Source organism: Botrytis cinerea, chromosome 1 (genome assembly GCF_000143535.2).
Source record: "Botrytis cinerea B05.10 chromosome 1, complete sequence".
Lineage (NCBI taxonomy): Eukaryota > Fungi > Ascomycota > Leotiomycetes > Helotiales > Sclerotiniaceae > Botrytis > Botrytis cinerea.
Window position 1 is genome coordinate 797411 of NC_037310.1, and position 17498 is coordinate 814908.

Sequence of the window (17498 nt, forward strand, 5' to 3'; positions counted from 1 at the left end):
TCAGCCCCTAGATCTCTCTCTCTCTCTCTCTCTCTCTCTCTCTCTCTCTCGGTGAGTGACATGGGTTTTTCTATTTCACAACCCAAGATTGGCACGTGTTTAATCCCCTACTACAACACACTGAAAAGGACTGATCCGTTCAGCACTTATATTTGCTGATGGTTTGTCAAACGCTTATAGCCTCGGGAATTGAACAGCTTTCCGTATGAGTCTGCCTACGTTTTCGCTAATTGACGGTTCGACTCGGGGCACAGATGAAGAGTACATAGCCTAGTCGCCTGTCTCAGAGGCCAACTCACGCAGACTGTGCCGAAAGTCACACAGCAGCAAGATGTAACTATGCCGCAATCATTTGGAAACAAATTTGAGGCTTTAAAATGAATGAGAATCTACACGCTGTAGCATCATGCTCAAAGCACTTGTCTAATACCGCATCATCATATAATTTTCACTGATCACTATCGTATGTATATCATCACTACAATATTGAACTGCGCTCACAATGGTAATACTTTTATTTCACTCTACCTAAGCTTAGATGTAGCTGATTGATGGTACATAGTTTGTTCAAATCGAAAAGACTCTATCCTATGTCTATCTTGTCCAAAGGAGCAAGAGAATCAATAGGGAGATGGCCAACATATGAATGATAGACCAGGAGCCACAATGCTCTTTCATGATTGACTCGTAGACAAGAATCCTGTACAACAGTAAATGAAGCCAAATCTCTGCAAAGATGAAGAAATACCATCAACTCCGTGAATCAGTAGTTGTAAAAATCAAGACACAACCTGGTTGCCACCAGTGTTAATGCCATAAAACCGAGAGAGTATGAAGAAACGCGCTACCCAGATATCATGAAGAAGAACGAGTACCACCATGGCAGTAACTGCGAATAATAGTTCTGATAGAGGGGTTTTATTGATAGTGGGATGATTACTCAACAACCGCAGCATGTCCACTTGGAGTGGGAGTTGCCGAACGATCATCGTGAGCCTTGTTACCAACATCAACAGGTGAATACGGGTAGTATGCTTGTTGAGACGAAGCCAATTGATCAGCTGATGGGCTTTGCATACCCCAGTATGGAGCTGGTGCATATTGTTGGTATGGAGCATAACTGCAGTATGGTGACGGAGCAGCAGGGCTGCCGGTCAAGTCAGTTGCCACTGCTGGATTTCGCATGCCATATCCAGGACTAGCAGGATAGCCTGGGTAGTATGCTGGTGCTGGCGAGTACGATGTAGCACTACTGTAGTAATGGCCTTGACCATCAGTGAAGACAGTTGAGGGAGCAGCATAACCATAGTATGGACTGTAAGCAGTGTAACCGTAAGGAGAAGCATAAGCCATTGGAGACATCTGAGCAGATGGGGAAACTTGTTGCTCTTCAAGTCGATCAACACGAGGAGACTGGAATGATCGGGTGGAAGACAAAGGCTGTGACCTGGAGGATCTGCCTCTGCTACCACCATTCTCAGAGTCCTTTTGAGCAACTCGTAGAGACTTTCCACCGAAAGTGAAACCGTTCTATGGCAATGTTAGTTGAGTATCAAAAAATTTAAAAGATATCTCTTGCTTACCTTTGCATTAACAGCATTAACAACTGCCATTGGCGACTTGAACTCGACAAAAGCGAAAGCAAACTTCTCTTCTGCTAAAAACGCGGTGGGTCAGTCTGCGAACATTCAGCAAAGAGGGGGTAACGCACGTTCAAACTTAGATGCGCTCTCTCGTAGACTGATGTCTTGAATGTCACCATAGTGCTCGAAGATGCCTCGAATTTGTTGCTCCGAAGTGCCCAATGGAAGGTTGCCAACGAAAATCGAGCGACGATCGACGTCATATCTTGCTAAGTATGCCTTGGTAGCATCAACTTCTGCGGCAGGTGGTGACTGCTGAGCAGGGGTTGCAAGGCCTGCGATAGGTTGCAGCTTGTAAAGATCATGGTTGCGGAAAGCCTAGGAACAGGTTAGCATGAGCACCATGAGTGTGAAGTATCAAAGTTGAACTTACAGATTGAGCATCTTGACCTTCATCATACATTTCGAATTGAACGATGACGCCTTCGTTGAGGTTAAGTGCAGTACGCTCTACGTGAGAAGCAGTGTAACAAAGTTCAATCTTGCCAAAGCCCTTAAGAAGGTCTCTGACTTCACCCGGAGTGACGACTGAGCCATACTTGCGTTCAATAAAGAAGAGACCTGAGAAGCGTCAGTACAAACAAAATTGTAGAGAACGGCTGACTTACGATGTGCCTTGGCCTTTTCGCAGCGACATGGACGACCTTTGATCAAACGACCTCTGCCTTCCTTGATGGCTCTCTCGGCATGTTCTTGCTTCTAGTAATAGTTAGCTCTAAAAAGAAGAAGTACGGCCTGGTAGCAACCCACAGTGTACTGGCAAAATGCGAAAGGCATATGCTTGCCATCACGGCGAATCTTGACGTAGACAGGACCATATTCGCGGAAGACTTGAGTTACAGCCATTTGAAGAGAGTCTTCATTCTCGGATTGAAGAAGACTGTGAGATGTCAGTATAAATCATCTATGAAAATGGCGAAGAAAAAAAAAGGAAAGCACCAAAGAAGGGGAGGTAGAAAACTTACTTTGCAACGAAGACGCAACAAGAAGGAGGGTAGACAGCTTGTGCATCCTCAGCCTTGACGACTGTATATCCACTAAGTCTATTGCCTGCATTGTCGGTTTCCTCTGAGATATGCTCTTGAACATGAAAGGAGAGCTTGCGCTTGGTTTCACCGTAGTTGGTGTCAACAGTACCAGCGTGGTTTGACTTGGACTTTGATGGAGACATCTCGGAGCTGTTGCTCGAGCTTCTTGAGCGCCAAGAGCCATGAATATCTCTCTGAGAATGTCTTGGAGCCTTGGGAGTATGCTGCTCATGGTGGCGATACTTTGAGCCATTCTTGCTTGGTGATTGAAATGGATCATCAGCATTACTCTGAGAGCCATTGCGAACAAATGGTGGCGAGTAACTGGAAATATTAGTGGATGAAGAGTCTGAAGGCATGTGAGCTTAGGGACCTACAGATTGGAGTTCCTGGAAACACTGGTAGAGTGGTGACCGGAAGATCTGACATCGTCTCCAACATCACTCTGATCATCAATGCTAAGATGAGCAACGTTGGTAAGAAGTGCTCCTTTGAGAAAATGTTAGCAAGAGTATGTGAATGATTAAACCAAGACGAGAGGATTCTGGTGATTACGAGAGATGAAGCCGGAATCGTAGATATAAATAACAAAGAATCATGCAAATATAACGCATACATGATCCATACAATTTGGCAGACCTTTTGAGCAAAGACATATTGAATGCTCTCAAAATGGTGCGAATTTTGGTATGAGAACATGAAGGGGAGGTGGTGTCTTGCAAAAGTGAAAAAAGAAAAAAGAAATACATGATGTGACATTGAAGGAATATGTTTGATGAAGGGGGAGGAAAGTAGGAAAGGAGGCGAGAGGAGAAGAAACACGTACCATCATTGTCGGGAGTCAAAGGAATACCAGAATCACTGGCAGCAGAAGTACCATTTGTACTGGCAGGCGATGGCTCAATCTGAGAAGAGAGTGCAGAATGCGAACCCGAAGCATCGTAACTTGAACCGGAGGTGGATGAGGTTGAGTGCATACCAAGGGCATGACCACCGCCAGTTGAGGACGGAGTAGCAGGCGACATGATCGAATGGAGCTTGGATACCGAGAAGAGAAGAAGAAAGGGTAGGAATTGTGAATTGAAAAAGTAGAAGTGTGACAAGCGTTGTGCAGATGTAGCTTAACAATTGTGCTCTGTTATGAACAGCAGAGCGGGTGGAAGGTGTACAGAAACCGGCGAAAGAGGAAAGAGAGGAGAAGAAAGGATGAAAGAAGATTTTCGGAGAGAAGAAGAGAAGAAGAGATGAAGAGATTGTATGGAAAGAGTCGAGATGAATGAGAAAACAGGAGAAAGGGGGGGGGGGGGAAACAGTGGTAGGTGTGAAAAGGTGTGTTGTTTTTGGGAAGAGGAAAGTATCAACAGATTCACATTTGAAGCTCTATTTATATTTGTATGGATTTCCCGAAAGTGCGATGGTCTACAATTAAGCGGGCATAAGTACCTGGATAGACCAATCGTGGATATAACGGCCCGAGTTAGCATGGAAGGAAAGAGAGAGAGAGAGAGAGAGAGAGAGAGAGAGAGAGAAAGAGAGTGAGAGAGAGGGGCAGTGCGGGAATGGCACGGAAATATTCCCCCAGGGAATCTTTGAAAGGGGAAGGGACGACCAACCGGGAATAAATATGAGCAAAGTGATGAGTGAAGAGTGAGTGCGCGAGTGATTACCTATTCAGGACCTACCTACCTAGGACTCAGTATCTACCTAGTCTAGTGCCTACGTTCACATACCCAAGCAGACACAGAAGCACAAAAACATATAAACACATAAACACAAAACCCACAGTCGCATAGACACATAGACACATAGACACTCAGACTTAACACAAAGTGTCTACTCCCTCCACCACTCCTTGGGCTGATCATTGATCAAATGGTTCTTCATCTTGATTTTGGTCCTGATCCCGCCGTAAATAACAATAGAGTAGTACCCAGGCGAAAGTAGCCCGAGGCTCTACAAAAGAGGACCGTCCAATGGCCATCTGGAGACCTCTTATAGACAGATATCTACCCGGGAGTGCAGCTCCCAATGCTCTTTCCTTTCTCCAATTGATGAGCACATGTCACCTGACATACCATATACCTTGACACACAATCGACCCCCCATGGTGATATTGGTAAAACAGATGGAAGCTTGCATAGGAAATCTGTTCTTAATCTTCCAACATTCTTTCTATCCCCAGCCCCTTACCTACCTAAGGCGATTGAACAACAATTCAACCAGTACATCTTGACATGGAACTCATACATATCTATCTAGGTAGTGAATGCATGTACACCATAAAATATTGAGGCTCTTCATCTTCATGGGGGAGGTGGTTCCGCGTAAATGCGGGAATCAATTCCGCGGGGAAAAAGGCAGCAAGATCGAAATCGAGACTACCATCGGTAGCATTGAACTCCTCATCGATCCCCGCCAACAGCTCTCCGGTGTGGATTGAATATTGGGTATCTAGTAGTACCTGGTATGTATGAAGCCATCGAATCTGGCTACAAATTTCAAGATCATGCCATGTCAATTGTGGCATCCAAAAAAGGAAAACAACTCAATTGTATTAGAACACTTTGCGGCTGTAGATACCGCGGGAATTGCATTTAATAAAATGAAGAAAAAGGAAAAATGCGAACGTTGATTTTTGTTTTCTCTCTCTCAGCAAAAGAACGATACCTTGAACATTCTTGAGAGATATCTACCTAGCATTATATTGGATTTATCATCTACAAAGTACCTAGTACTTACTTGGTAGATATTGATTTCTTCATATGCATTTGCCTTTGGAAATAGTCGACGACCGTAGACTTCCTACAGTTGTCATGTCCTCTTTGCAGAAATCACAACAGAGTATAGGTAATTCAAGACTTGTGTTTAGATCAGCGTGATATTGCTAAGAGAGTCATGTTATCTAAGAGCATTTCCGGGGGGTATACCTCATTGCTGTCTATTTATTCATGCAAGGTACGTTCATTTAGACTCGCCTTCCTTGAGAGCATCTGCCCATTTTCTGCCAGTCAATTTCTCAAATGCCTCGCGGTACTTCTCAGCTGTTTGCGACTTGATGTCCTCTGGCATTGCAACTCCCTGTTTGCCCTTGAGTCCCTCGGTCGTCAACCAATTCCTCAAAAATTGTTTATCATAGCTCTCTTGTTCCTTTCCAACTTCGTACTTGGATGCAGGCCAGAATCTACTCGAGTCGGGTGTCAAAACCTCGTCTACAAGAACGACCTCGTCGGTTTCCTCGTCCAATCCAAACTCAAATTTGGTATCCGCGATAATGATACCTCGTTCTGCAGCATAATCTCGAGCAGTAGTGTATAGCTTGATTGCCAAATCTTCGATGCGCTGCGCATACTTTTCACCTACAATCTTGGCTGCCTCTGAAGGATGGATGTTCTCATCATTTTGGCCAGCTTCGGCTTTGGTAGAAGGTGTATAGATAGCTCCTTGAGGGAAAGCTTGAGAATTTTGCAAGCCTGCAGGTATTTGAATACCATGAACAGTGGATGACTTTTGATATTCTTTCCAGGCGGAACCGGTAATGTAACCGCGTACGATGGCCTCGATAGGGAAGATCTTGAGCTTACGTACTTGCATAGATCGGTTTCGGAGAAGTGAGCTTTGGGATGAGGAGATGGAGGAGGGAAGGGAGAGAGTCAGGAAGTGAGTTTTGAGATTGGGGATTAGACCTGTGAGGACCTCAAACCAATGCGCGGAAAGAAGAGTGAGGAGTGCGCCTTTGGAGGGGATACCCTATATATATCATTAGCTCTGGTCCTTTAGTACAAGACAAGAAAGTATACATTTTCCATAATCACGTCATAAGCTGAAATGCGATCTGATGCAACGAACAGAAGGGTCTTCTCATCAATTTCATAGAGGTTTCGAACTTTCCCTTCCGCGATCTTTGTGAGACCATCAAGGGTCAATGTGGTAAGAGCTGAATCTGTCATTGTTGGGTGATTTTGAGTAGTGTTGTGTATTGTAGGATTTGTTATGATGTAGTTGTGTTATGTAAAGTCTAAGTATTTCTAGTGTTCTGACTCAATTCACATTTATAAATTTTATTGAAATGCCCCTCCTGTTCCGAGGTTCCTCCGAGCACAAGCAGCAGAGTAGGACAAACAGCTAGCACGTGCACTCGAAGCAACAGCCAAAATAACCATGAGAGACTTTCAAAGACGGCCGATCATCGGGAGGGGAGCTTGGGAGCAAATATCAAAGCTTTATTATTATACTACCTAGGTAATTGCCAAATGTAGGCCATATTCACAGCGATACACTACTCAACTTACTTCAACTGCAAACACCCGGTATACCACTACACACATAGGGTTCTTCAAGCACAATTGACAATCCTATTCTTCATTGATCACACACAAACAATATCAAAACGCTTCATCATGAGGGTCACTCCCCCTCTTTCCAAGGGCTTCTTTGGCCGAAGTGTAGATGAGTTTAAACGTTTGTCAATAAGTGGTAAATCTTCCAGATAGCTCAACTCTCAATATAGACAAACTTACTTAACTTACTTCCTCTAGCACTCACTGCAGAAGGCACAAGAAGAGCTACATCTCCATTGCATCTCGCAAATTTCCACAGTCCCGAGTCTCTGAAACGCTGTAAAGTCTTCTCTGATGCTGATACGGGAGGCTTTTCAAAAGTGCATTTCGACTGGGTACCCCCCTCCGATAACCCAAACCCTAGCCCTTCCGAAAACAAGAATGGGCATGTTAAGTTCCATGGAAATATTTCAATAGACCTACCCCCGAACAGGCCCCAAATACAGCGAAGTGGCTATGCGGCTTGGAGGACTCTTGATCAGCCATCGACGATATTCGGGAAATCACTATGGAACATAGATGCGTATGGACTGCTTGCCCTACGCATCAAAAGTGACGGGAGGAAGTATTTTGTGAACATACAAACGGAATCAATTGTGCCTACGGATATACATCAACATAGGCTATACGCACGAAGCCCCGGAGAGTGGGAAACAGTTTTAATTAAGTGGAATGAGTTTGTACGGACGAACCATGGTGTTGTCGTAGAACCGCAAGGTGAAATGTTGAGACAAAAGGTACGGACGGTAGGGATAGGATTAATTGATAGAGTTCCTGGTGATTTCCAGCTTTGTGTGGAAAGGATTTGGGCCACCAATGGATTGAGTGAAGCGGATCTCGAAGAGGATGGCAGAAAGGAAGAAGGTCAATTGAAGAGCAAACATGGCGAGAAAATCAGATGGGGTGAAGATAAATTTGACAAGACTACTTCATGACCAATTTCATAATCAAGTCAATGGATTCGATCGAATTCAGATTGATCTGGCTCATTATACCCATTGGAGCCAGAGTTTCTGCTGCATCTACGCAATGACGTCCCTCCCAAATGTCTTTGCTTTGCGCGTTGTATTACTAGGTTGTGAATTGAATCTACTCAATTATTCAATAAATCTCTCAATGACCTTCCAAATTCTTGACTCAAGAACATGATTTTCACGTAGCAACGAACCGTACAGTAGTTGTGCTATCTGTAAGTCATTCGGAGTATTTACACTGGCTAGCCCACCCAGCAACACCTTGCGACAACCGCGTTCGGCGCGTCTTCCCTCCTTCCTCAAACCGTAACAATAAAGATATCCCCAAATCCAGGTCTCCCCAAATCCAGGTCTCCCTTCTCTTAAACTTACTTGATACAACAATTTTCTACTTCCAGTGGCATGTAAACATCAGATATTGGCCCTTCAATGTGTAAAATATTCGACGGATTATTTTGACCATGACACGCTATTTGACACCCTCCAAAATCGGTTTGCTCATACTCATTGAGCTATATACAGATGGTATCGTTTCAACATCTTCCACAATATCTATACTGTCTTTCGTTCTTGCACAGTTGCTACCATCAAGCTCGGTCAAGCAAGCAGGGAAAGCCTCTACCCCACAATATCCAATCCTCGACCTAGAAGCCTTCGAGACTTTACTCAAACAACACAGCGCAGCTTCTGGGCATCCAGGGCGGTCGTTGTGGGATCATTTTCTTGCAAAGCTATGGAAAGTTGACAGTCTAGATGCCTTGCATGAATTTTTCGCGAGGCTGAACAATCTCTTGGCCAAGTCCCGGGAGGACATTAAGAAGGATGGTGAAATGGGGATTCCTCCACCTTCAGGTGATATGATATTACTATCTCGTATATCTCCCTTTGGAAGCTTTTTACGAAAAGCTAAAATCGAATTTGAACGATTAAAATTCGGCGATGTGCTTCACTTGTGGACGACTTTCATGAGATGGAGACAGCCGTCAAAGGCGTACTGGGCTAGGAGAGGGCGTGCGGTTGGGATCTGGGCTGGCGATAAAGTGCTTACACAAGGAGAGGAAGATTGGGGGCTTGAAGAGACCGAAACCTTGGCTCACATAGCTTATGGTGGTCTGGAGGAGGAGAACGCCGCTGGGTCGGTGAGTACTGATGATGTGGAAAAGCTTCTCGAATTTCACGTGGAGCAGATGCAGAGTGAGTTTTTGGGATTCATTATCTGAGTATTTCTAATAATTTTTAGAACTGGGTACAAGGATGCCGATAGAGGTGAAATCTAAGCTCAAATCCCTCCTTGACGATAGTATTATCACGCCCAGTTTATCTCACTACCTGACGTTAGTATAACACAACCCCAATGCTCACCATAAGCTAATGGCCCATTAGCTTTCTAGATGCCTGGAGATCCGGCGACTACCCTTCGTCTTTTGATAGTCTTCATCGCTATTTTGACTACACGATGCAAAATCGAGATCGGTTGTTCTACCAATATGCTCTCATGAATCTTGCAGTTCTTCAAGCTGATTTCGAATGTTATGATGAGGCGGTGGCTGCAATGCTGGAGACTGTCTCTACCGCAAGAGAGAACAAGGATATGGCATGTCTGAATTTTGCTCTGAATTGGTTATATCATTTTGGAAAGGCACATCCAGACATCATTGAAAGCTCTGGCTCAACGAGTATGCTAGGTGTTGAGAAAGAGGGGCTTGCGTTCCTACGGATTAAAGCTAAAGAGACTGGTATGTGGACACTCTGGAGCTCCTCACTGCTCAGTGAGGCAAAGTTGACACTGTCGAATGGCGAGAGTGTGGCGAGTGCTTTTGAAGGCATACTTAAGAGTTCCCATTTGGTAACGGAGAAAGGTATGAAGAGTATGATGGGGCCACAAACAGCTATGCAGTCTTCCTTATGGGGTCGCCTAGGACTGGTTTGTCTCTCCAAGCAGTATAGTGAGATATTTCTCCGATGCCATGCTAAGTACGGCCTGTTTGATGATACATTGAGGTTTACTTGCCGGATAGCACATTACCTAATGGAACGAGGATCATATGACCAAGCGGCAGAGAGGCTAGAGGGTTTGGATTCTAACTCTTTGCGTTCATGGAAGGCCAATCAGTACTGGCTGAGGTATCGTGGAATTTTACGTCTCAAGCATGATCTACATACCAACAATCTAGAGGGAGCTGATCACATTCTGACTCAGCTACTTCAATGCGATGGTCTTGAAGCGGACTCGGATCTCTCCTTCGAGATCAGCACCCTTCACATTGACTACCTTGTTCGCCGAGCAGACTTTGGTGCCGCGTTGTCAAAATTGGAGCAACTGGCCTCTTCGCTAAAGGAACACGGAGATGATATCAACCTGCGAGTTAAGATACTGACGATGAAAGCTTTTTTGCAAAGCAGGACTGGTCGCCCAGAAAAGGGCTTTTCTGTTGCGGTTCGTGCAGCAAGTATAGCATGGCGAGCACGCTTGATGCCAGCGCTTTGGGCCGCAATGGGAGCTGTGGCCAATATTTTAGTCGCACTTTCTGAATTTCAAGCTGCCTGTCAAATCGTCACCGCCATCATTCCTCGAGCATTGGAATGCGAAAATTGTTCACTTAGCGCGCAGCTCTATTCTTGTCTTGCAGAGTCGTTCATGGGATTGGCAGGACAAGCAGCAGCAGGTGATCCAAGAAGAACGGAGAATCTAACAAAATCCTTGGAGTTCCTTGATAGAGCTTTCAAGGAATTCTGTGCTATTGGGGATATCAATGGGCAATGTGAGTCACGGGCTAAGAAGGCAATGGTTATGATGGCTATGGGAGACAAAACACTGGCAAATGATTATGCTTCGTCTTTCTTGGACCTAGAGCAACAGAGAACTGCGGTGCATATCTAATATTTGAGCTCATACATCATCAAGTCAAGCGTGGATAGGTGAGAGCTTGAGGTAGAAAAAGTCATGATGCAAATGATGATGGGAAGTATTGTTACGATCAAAAAACTAGACTACATCTAATGAATGCCATTCTATATTCAACCTCCCGTCTTCCCGAAGTTCCCCTCCATTGTTCAGTGAAGTAACAGAGCAGGCACCAATTCCACACTGATCATTAAATCTACTCCTTCTTGTGGTAGTTGACCTTCTCGTTCCAGCTATCACGCATTGTTTGTCAGTATTGATCTCATACAATCGATCATGAGGTCCACTAGATCTCGCTTTCTCGGAATATATTTAGTTAAAAACTTACAAAAGTGTCTACGAATACGGTCAGTACTGAATATCGCAAAAATACAATGGGCAAGTCAACTTACCTTGTCTCCGTCACCCCAGAAGAAGTTCTTAGTTCTCATGTTTTGATATGGGTATTCAGGTCTCTCCTCCAAAGGCTCCATGTGATCCCAATGAGCCCAATGCTCATCCCACAAGATCTTAGCATTGACACTTGCGATGATCAAGCAAGGAATCGTAGCACTGCCCCAATAATCAGCCTTAATCTCCTGCCTGCCATATCATTCCCAGCCAGTCTCCTAACCCCCGCACTTGTCCATATGGTGTATAGCTTACTAGATTGACAACTTCCTCCAGAGATCTGCGGCTTTTGTTAGTATTGCCGCCATTGAATTCCGCACAGTTTCTACGTACCACTGGTAGCAGCAGCATGGTCCTTGACAGCCTGACGCTCACGGTTGAAAGCGTTGTTCTCGGCGCCAGTGAAGGTGCTCTCGCTGCTGGCAAAGCGTCTTTGGAATGGGTTTCGGATAGATTGAGGGCGGGCGACGCGCTGGGCGGCTGCTCGGGTTGCTCGTGCAGAGAACATGTTTGTTGTTTGGTGGTTGCGATTGTGTCTAGGTTGTAGTGTAGTTATGCGCCGCGACGCTGTAGAATTATCGTATGTTGCTGCCAATTTGAGTATCTCCACCTTGGAAACGAGAACTTACCGTGAATGCCTCAGGCATATATTTGGTCATCGGAAATCGCCCGATTCGGTAGATAGCTTTGGACTGCTATCACGTGGAGACGTGAATCTTGTGCAGGTACGAATTATTGTTGCGTGAAGTCCTGGATAAGTGAGGATGGAGTAATGTCAATAAATTACTAGGTAGTCTTTGTGTTTCTCTTTCCTGTGCATCGTTCACAGAGAATCATCACATTTGTTTCAATTCTTGGGAGATGCATTTGCGAATCCCGTATCGAGATTCTCTATCTGGGCCCTGGAGATTGCTCCCTCAACTCCATCATATTGCTACGGAAACAAACGATTAATGCTAACAATAGATAGCAATTATGGACCAAATCAATGATAGTATTCATGGGCTGAGGATTACAACTTGGAATGGTAAGCGCGCGTAACAGCAATCACGATTATGTATCACTGACAAAGAGACAGTTAATGGCATCAGGTTGGTGATTTGCAGCTTCGAAAATGATTGATTTACTAAAACACTTGACTATGTCCTGTAAACTGACGTTAAAAACTGTGCAGGAATCCATTCGGGTATCAACCATGGCGCGAGAAGAGGACATTTTCTGTGAGCAGTCATAAATGATATCCATTGTGGAAATGCACTCTAATCAATGTGCAAGGCAATGTTCGATATCCTCGAGACTGATATTTTAGTGATGCAAGAGACCAAAATTCAGCGGAAGGATCTCAGAGATGACATGGTCTTAGTGCCAGGTTGGGACGTCTACTTTAGTCTTCCGAAGTACAAGAAAGGTATGCTGATTTCCTTACTTTTTGGATTTGTACTCACATCATGACATTAGGATATTCCGGAGTTGCCATCTATACAAGAAACTCAGTGTGCGCCCCAATACGTGCTGAGGAGGGTATCACCGGAGTTTTAACTCCTCCAAACTCCACAACCAGCTTCCGTGACCTCCCCAAGGATCAGCAGATCGGGGGATACCCCACAGGCGCTCAACTCCAGGACTACTTCCTCGATGCCGCAACTCTGGATTCGGAGGGAAGATGCGTTATCCTAGAATTCCCTGCGTTCATTCTTATTGGTGTATATTGCCCTGCAACCCGTGACGAAACTCGTGATGAGTTTCGCATTGGCTTCTTGAATGCCCTTGATACGCGAGTACGCAATCTTGTAGCTCTAGGGAAAAGTGTTTTCCTGACTGGGGATCTTAACATTATTAGAGAAGAAATTGATACGGCCAATGCAGAAGAGAAATTGAAGAAAGAAGGGTTAACAGTGGAGCAATACATATCAACACCTGCTCGCCGGCTATTTAATCATCTGCTCGTCGGAGGAAAGGTAATTGGAGATAGAGATGAAGGAAAAGAGCCACAAGTCATGTGGGATATATGCCGCGGCTTTCATCCCACACGGAAGGGAATGTTCACCTGCTGGGATCAAAAGATGAACGCTAGGCCTGGAAACTTTGGTTCGAGGATTGATTACGTCCTTTGCAGCGAGGATATGAAAGATTGGTTTCAAGATTCAAATATTCAGGAGGGGCTCATGGGCTCGGATCATTGTCCCGTTTTCGCTACCTTCAAGCCTAGGGTGAAATCGGATGGTGTTGAGATTGATATCCGCGATGTCATGAGTAAGGATATGTTTAAGAATGGAGTGAGAGTGAGGGAGTGGTCGATGAAGGATCTACTGCCAACCTCTGCCAAACTTATTCCAGAATTTGATCGACGTCAGAGCATTCGCGATATGTTCACCAGAAAGCCTACCAACTTGACGACCGCTACTTTGGCCTCGAATTTGTCCAATGCTGGAAACATACTAGAGTCAGCACAAACAGATGGGTCACTCAACATATCCAATAATGGTAGCCTGCCCAAAGCATCTCCTACTAAAACAACTTCTCTGACGAAGTCTCTCACATCATCGCCAGTCAAAAGGTCCAGCGATGCAATTCAATCAGTATCACAACCATCGAAACGCAGCAAGGTAGATGTCAAAACAAACAACGGACCTTCTAGTGGAAAGGGGAATAAGGGACAATTGGGAAAAGGACAAAGTAGTCTGATGGGGTTCTTTAAACCTAAGACGCTGCCAGTAGCACATACAGCGCATACAGCAAATTCTCCTTCCCTATCTACGAGCAGTTCTTCGACAGCAACGCCTGCAGCTTCGACGCTATCGGTAGATCGAGAGTGTCTTTCTGGCTGTATTATAGAAAATGACTCGCACCTCAAGGCCGAGGAAGATACAGATAACGGCGAAGAATTTGAGAAGACATGTAAATCACGACAGGATAAAGAAGTACATGACCCCATAGTAGCGAAAGAATCTTGGTCAAAGCTATTGACTAAACGCATTCCGCCTAAATGCGAACACAAGGAGCCATGTATCAGTCACATAACGAAGAAGCAAGGCATCAACCGTGGCAGATCTTTTTACATGTGTCCTCGACCTCTGGGTCCATCAGGGCAACAAGAGAAGAATACAGAGTGGCGCTGTAACACATTCATTTGGAGTAGTGAGTGGAATGGGAAGGAAACTTAAGACTGGAAACTTTGGATTGGAACCATCGCAGAAGGCCAGAAGGAACAAGTGGCGGGAAAAAGGAGACATTTACCTTACCTGTCATACCAATAGCATAATAACATAATTTCAGAATATCCATGTACACACACATTCCGATCTACTTTGGTATCTACATTTCATAAGTAGTCAATAAAGGGAAACAAGAGGTAGACATTGTATAATATAACATGAATACATATCAAAGACCACGAATCTCACACACATCATTATATATCCCAAGGCCAACTTCAACTTGCATCTTCTTTTTTCTTAAATCTAATGTCTTAGCCTTGTCAAAGAGTGAGGCTTTCGACATTTGCACGAAGTTCCCGAGATGAGTCTTCACCCCTTTAGAAAGAAAAATTCTCGCTTCTCAAATTCACTGAGATCATAATTCACTATCATACCAGCTCACCTGATACTAATTCACTTTGCCAATTCACTTTGGGAATAATTCGCTTTGATGGCCATTCGCTTGGATAAGTATTCACTCTGATATCCATCCCTTCAAATACCAGCCTCCTTAGTTACGAGAACCGGGATTAGGACAAGCGAAAAATATTCACCAGCTCTCTCAAATTTCACGCACAATCGCACAAATTGAATACTCGCGGAAAATCAAAGTGAATGGTGATGGCTAGCATAAAGAGGAAGAGGAAAATGATGAGATCTTCGTAATGATGAATGGTGTCATCGAAGGCACATCGAGAGAAAAAACTGTACAATTCATTGTCACAGAGTAGGAAGAAACCAGAGAGTATCATGAAATGTAGAAAATCTTTTCTGTATATATAGTATAGACCATATAAACTGTATGCAGGATCTAAGTACAGCTTTTAGTTCCAACCATTCACCAAATCCGTATTCACAATCCATCCAATGAATTGGATTCCATTCCCGTGCATTCCACAGGCGTAATTCCAGAGGAACAAGTCGATAAAGAAGTTTATAGACCTGAGAAACTATATAAACATGAATGAAAAAAAAAGGAATGAAGAAAAATATGTACAAGTAATGAGTGCAGTAATGATCGCAGTAATGATAGGACACCAAAGTCCAAGTTCCAGCTCCTTTCCATAAGTCGTAAGTCGTGAAACACAGGCCACGTCGTGAAGAGTCGACGAGTTCGTGAGATTAGAGAAGTGAATACTTAGTATTGTTGTTGAAGGGAAAAGAAGGTGTAGAGATCCTGTTGCTGGACCGTTTGCCAAGCTTCTGTTGGTGCGAAGTTCATACCCATTGGCTGGTCATCATATTAAATTCTAGAATGCTCAGGTTAAAGTCGATGCTACGACACATTGGAAAGATTCATGTGAACATCAAGTCCTACCGACTTGACTCAATATCCCCCTGTAGGAATTCGAATATGGGTAGGAACTTTATAGTGGAAGATGTCGATTTCGTGGACTACGGGTCAATTACTTGGTGGTAGAGTTTCTAGAATTTCTTTTCTTGGACAGCAGATACTTGTTGGACACGTGATAGTTCTGGCCGCCTTGCGATCAATAAAGTAGTTTGGCGAGAATCTCCCAACAATAAATTCGACATGTTGAAACCCAGCAACACAACATTTAGACACCTCACGATAAGTACAACAGCTCCGACATGAAAGTCAGAACTCGTCTACAAATTCGACGGGAAGCATGCAGAAGAAAACGGATCTTATTGGGCAACAAACATCGATCTGCTCGTGAAGTTCCTCTCAACGCTATTAGGACCTGGAAGCGTGATAAGATCAACACACAGGATCCATCAAATTTTTTGGACGCAACACTTATCGAGCTAGCTGCAGCACTAGAGAAAGGCGAACTGTTGACTGATAGGGGAACGGGAGATAGTTCAGTATCTTTAACTTACAGTCGTTTCAATGCAGGAGTTGAAGCAAGTAAGTCAATATGAGTAGCCAAATGTATGAAATTTTCTAATCGTGCTAGCTGCTAATGTCCCCGGAATACCGTGCGACCCTGCATTTCTAGATGCCCTTGTCACAGACTGTTGCGTTTTGATTTGGGAATTTCACAGTCTTTACAGACATACAGATCTTGACTCAATTGACGATCCATTACCCACCAAGTATGCCAACATTTTCCATGATCTTAACACCGTGTTTGGCGAATGTCGAAGACTGAAAAAGTCGCCCGAACTCTTCTCAACTTTGGTACAAGAGCGTCAGTTCACTTCAAAGATGAGTCGCATAGCAGAAATTGTAGATCATCTACGGGATGTTATCGTCTTGAAAAATGAAGGTAAACTCACCCGAAAGAAAATGCGAAAGAAGGAGAAAGAACTTTCCAAAGATCTACCTTTCTTTTATCCAGGACGAGCAGATGGAAAGCACCCTTGGACAAGATGGCTGGAGAATTCTTCACCTGTGATGCCCCCTGGCTGGGTTGGAATTCAGCAGAAAATTCCACATATTGGCGACAATATCATTCGAAGGATCACGACCATGTATGAACTTTACGAAAGGCAATTTAGAATTGTGAGTATATCAAATATGTCGTGTGCATGAAGGAGGTGGAAACGCTAATGCATGTTTCACAGGAGAAACTGACTGACAGCAAAGTGAACGTAAGTCTAATAGTGAGGTGCTCCTCGATAACTAGAAGTGTCATTAAAACTTCATCTAGGACACCTTGGATGATTTTCCTGCTCCTGGAGAAGCATTCGAGCATATGGAATACTCAAGATTCTCAACTCTGGCTGTAAACTACGTGCAGTATAAGACTGGAGACAGGCCGGAGACCGACAAAAATGGGATTTTGAGGATTGAGAAGTTAACAGAAGCTGTTCAACGAAGCTTTAGATGGCAGGAAAATCCAGTAATTACCGGGAATGCAAATATACCCTACCATCGATTCATGATGGGCTACAAGATAGAAACAATGAATGAGGAAGTTCCTTAGCTCGTTCGATGAAAACCAAATGCTTCCAACATTTCTAAAACAAAACACCTCACCTTCGCATGTCTTGAATTATGCGAACACGTGATATATACTCGGCGTTCATAATGTGAAAGGAATGAGAGATTCTTTG

The 17498-nt window shown here is 44.1% G+C and overlaps 7 protein-coding genes across 9 annotated transcripts; 4 read left to right on the forward strand and 3 right to left on the reverse strand.

Annotated features, from left to right (window-relative positions):
- Window positions 1-492: 492 nt before the first annotated feature.
- Window positions 493-3957, reverse strand: BCIN_01g02080 (hypothetical protein). Its single transcript, XM_001546380.2, has 9 exons — window positions 3498-3957; window positions 3049-3160; window positions 2609-2995; window positions 2394-2523; window positions 2252-2342; window positions 2017-2204; window positions 1712-1961; window positions 1584-1657; window positions 493-1530 (listed from the first exon to the last, which is right to left on the reverse strand). The coding sequence occupies exons 1-9, from the start codon at window positions 3694-3696 to the stop codon at window positions 937-939; spliced, it is 2025 nt and encodes a 674-aa protein (XP_001546430.1). The 5' UTR covers window positions 3697-3957; the 3' UTR covers window positions 493-936.
- Window positions 3958-5300: 1343 nt separating this feature from the next.
- On the reverse strand, window positions 5301-6687 carry Bcade1. 2 transcript variants are annotated; one of them, XM_024690288.1, is made up of 3 exons: window positions 6469-6687; window positions 5599-6418; window positions 5301-5529 (listed from the first exon to the last, which is right to left on the reverse strand). In XM_024690288.1, exons 1-2 carry the CDS (start codon window positions 6616-6618, stop codon window positions 5633-5635), a joined length of 936 nt encoding a protein of 311 aa, XP_024546055.1. In that variant the 5' UTR covers window positions 6619-6687; the 3' UTR covers window positions 5301-5529; window positions 5599-5632. The 2 variants fall into 2 exon arrangements, with proteins under 2 accessions (XP_024546055.1, XP_024546056.1); XM_024690287.1 differs by lacking the exon at window positions 5301-5529 and having other exon boundaries at window positions 5532-6418.
- A 158-nt stretch (window positions 6688-6845) lies between these two features.
- BCIN_01g02100 (hypothetical protein) lies at window positions 6846-8112 on the forward strand. Its single transcript, XM_024690289.1, has 2 exons — window positions 6846-7144; window positions 7207-8112. Exons 1-2 carry the CDS (start codon window positions 7069-7071, stop codon window positions 7941-7943), a joined length of 813 nt encoding a protein of 270 aa, XP_024546057.1. The 5' UTR covers window positions 6846-7068; the 3' UTR covers window positions 7944-8112.
- A 134-nt stretch (window positions 8113-8246) lies between these two features.
- Window positions 8247-10950, forward strand: BCIN_01g02110 (hypothetical protein). The gene is made up of 3 exons (XM_024690290.1): window positions 8247-9176; window positions 9223-9316; window positions 9366-10950. Exons 1-3 carry the CDS (start codon window positions 8444-8446, stop codon window positions 10861-10863), a joined length of 2325 nt encoding a protein of 774 aa, XP_024546058.1. The 5' UTR covers window positions 8247-8443; the 3' UTR covers window positions 10864-10950.
- Window positions 10951-10952: 2 nt separating this feature from the next.
- On the reverse strand, window positions 10953-11870 carry Bccox13. The gene is made up of 5 exons (XM_001546385.2): window positions 11611-11870; window positions 11533-11557; window positions 11280-11439; window positions 11216-11223; window positions 10953-11120 (listed from the first exon to the last, which is right to left on the reverse strand). Exons 1-5 carry the CDS (start codon window positions 11783-11785, stop codon window positions 11084-11086), a joined length of 405 nt encoding a protein of 134 aa, XP_001546435.1. The 5' UTR covers window positions 11786-11870; the 3' UTR covers window positions 10953-11083.
- Window positions 11871-12021: 151 nt separating this feature from the next.
- Window positions 12022-14689, forward strand: Bcapn2. 2 transcript variants are annotated; one of them, XM_024690292.1, is made up of 6 exons: window positions 12022-12067; window positions 12248-12304; window positions 12356-12368; window positions 12452-12497; window positions 12553-12685; window positions 12736-14689. In XM_024690292.1, exons 2-6 carry the CDS (start codon window positions 12253-12255, stop codon window positions 14439-14441), a joined length of 1950 nt encoding a protein of 649 aa, XP_024546059.1. In that variant the 5' UTR covers window positions 12022-12067; window positions 12248-12252; the 3' UTR covers window positions 14442-14689. The 2 variants fall into 2 exon arrangements, with proteins under 2 accessions (XP_024546059.1, XP_024546060.1); XM_024690291.1 differs by having other exon boundaries at window positions 12022-12304.
- Window positions 14690-15931: 1242 nt separating this feature from the next.
- Window positions 15932-17459, forward strand: BCIN_01g02140 (hypothetical protein). Its single transcript, XM_001546387.2, has 4 exons — window positions 15932-16347; window positions 16397-16944; window positions 17007-17033; window positions 17093-17459. Exons 1-4 carry the CDS (start codon window positions 16068-16070, stop codon window positions 17366-17368), a joined length of 1131 nt encoding a protein of 376 aa, XP_001546437.1. The 5' UTR covers window positions 15932-16067; the 3' UTR covers window positions 17369-17459.
- The last annotated feature ends 39 nt before the right edge of the window (window positions 17460-17498 follow it).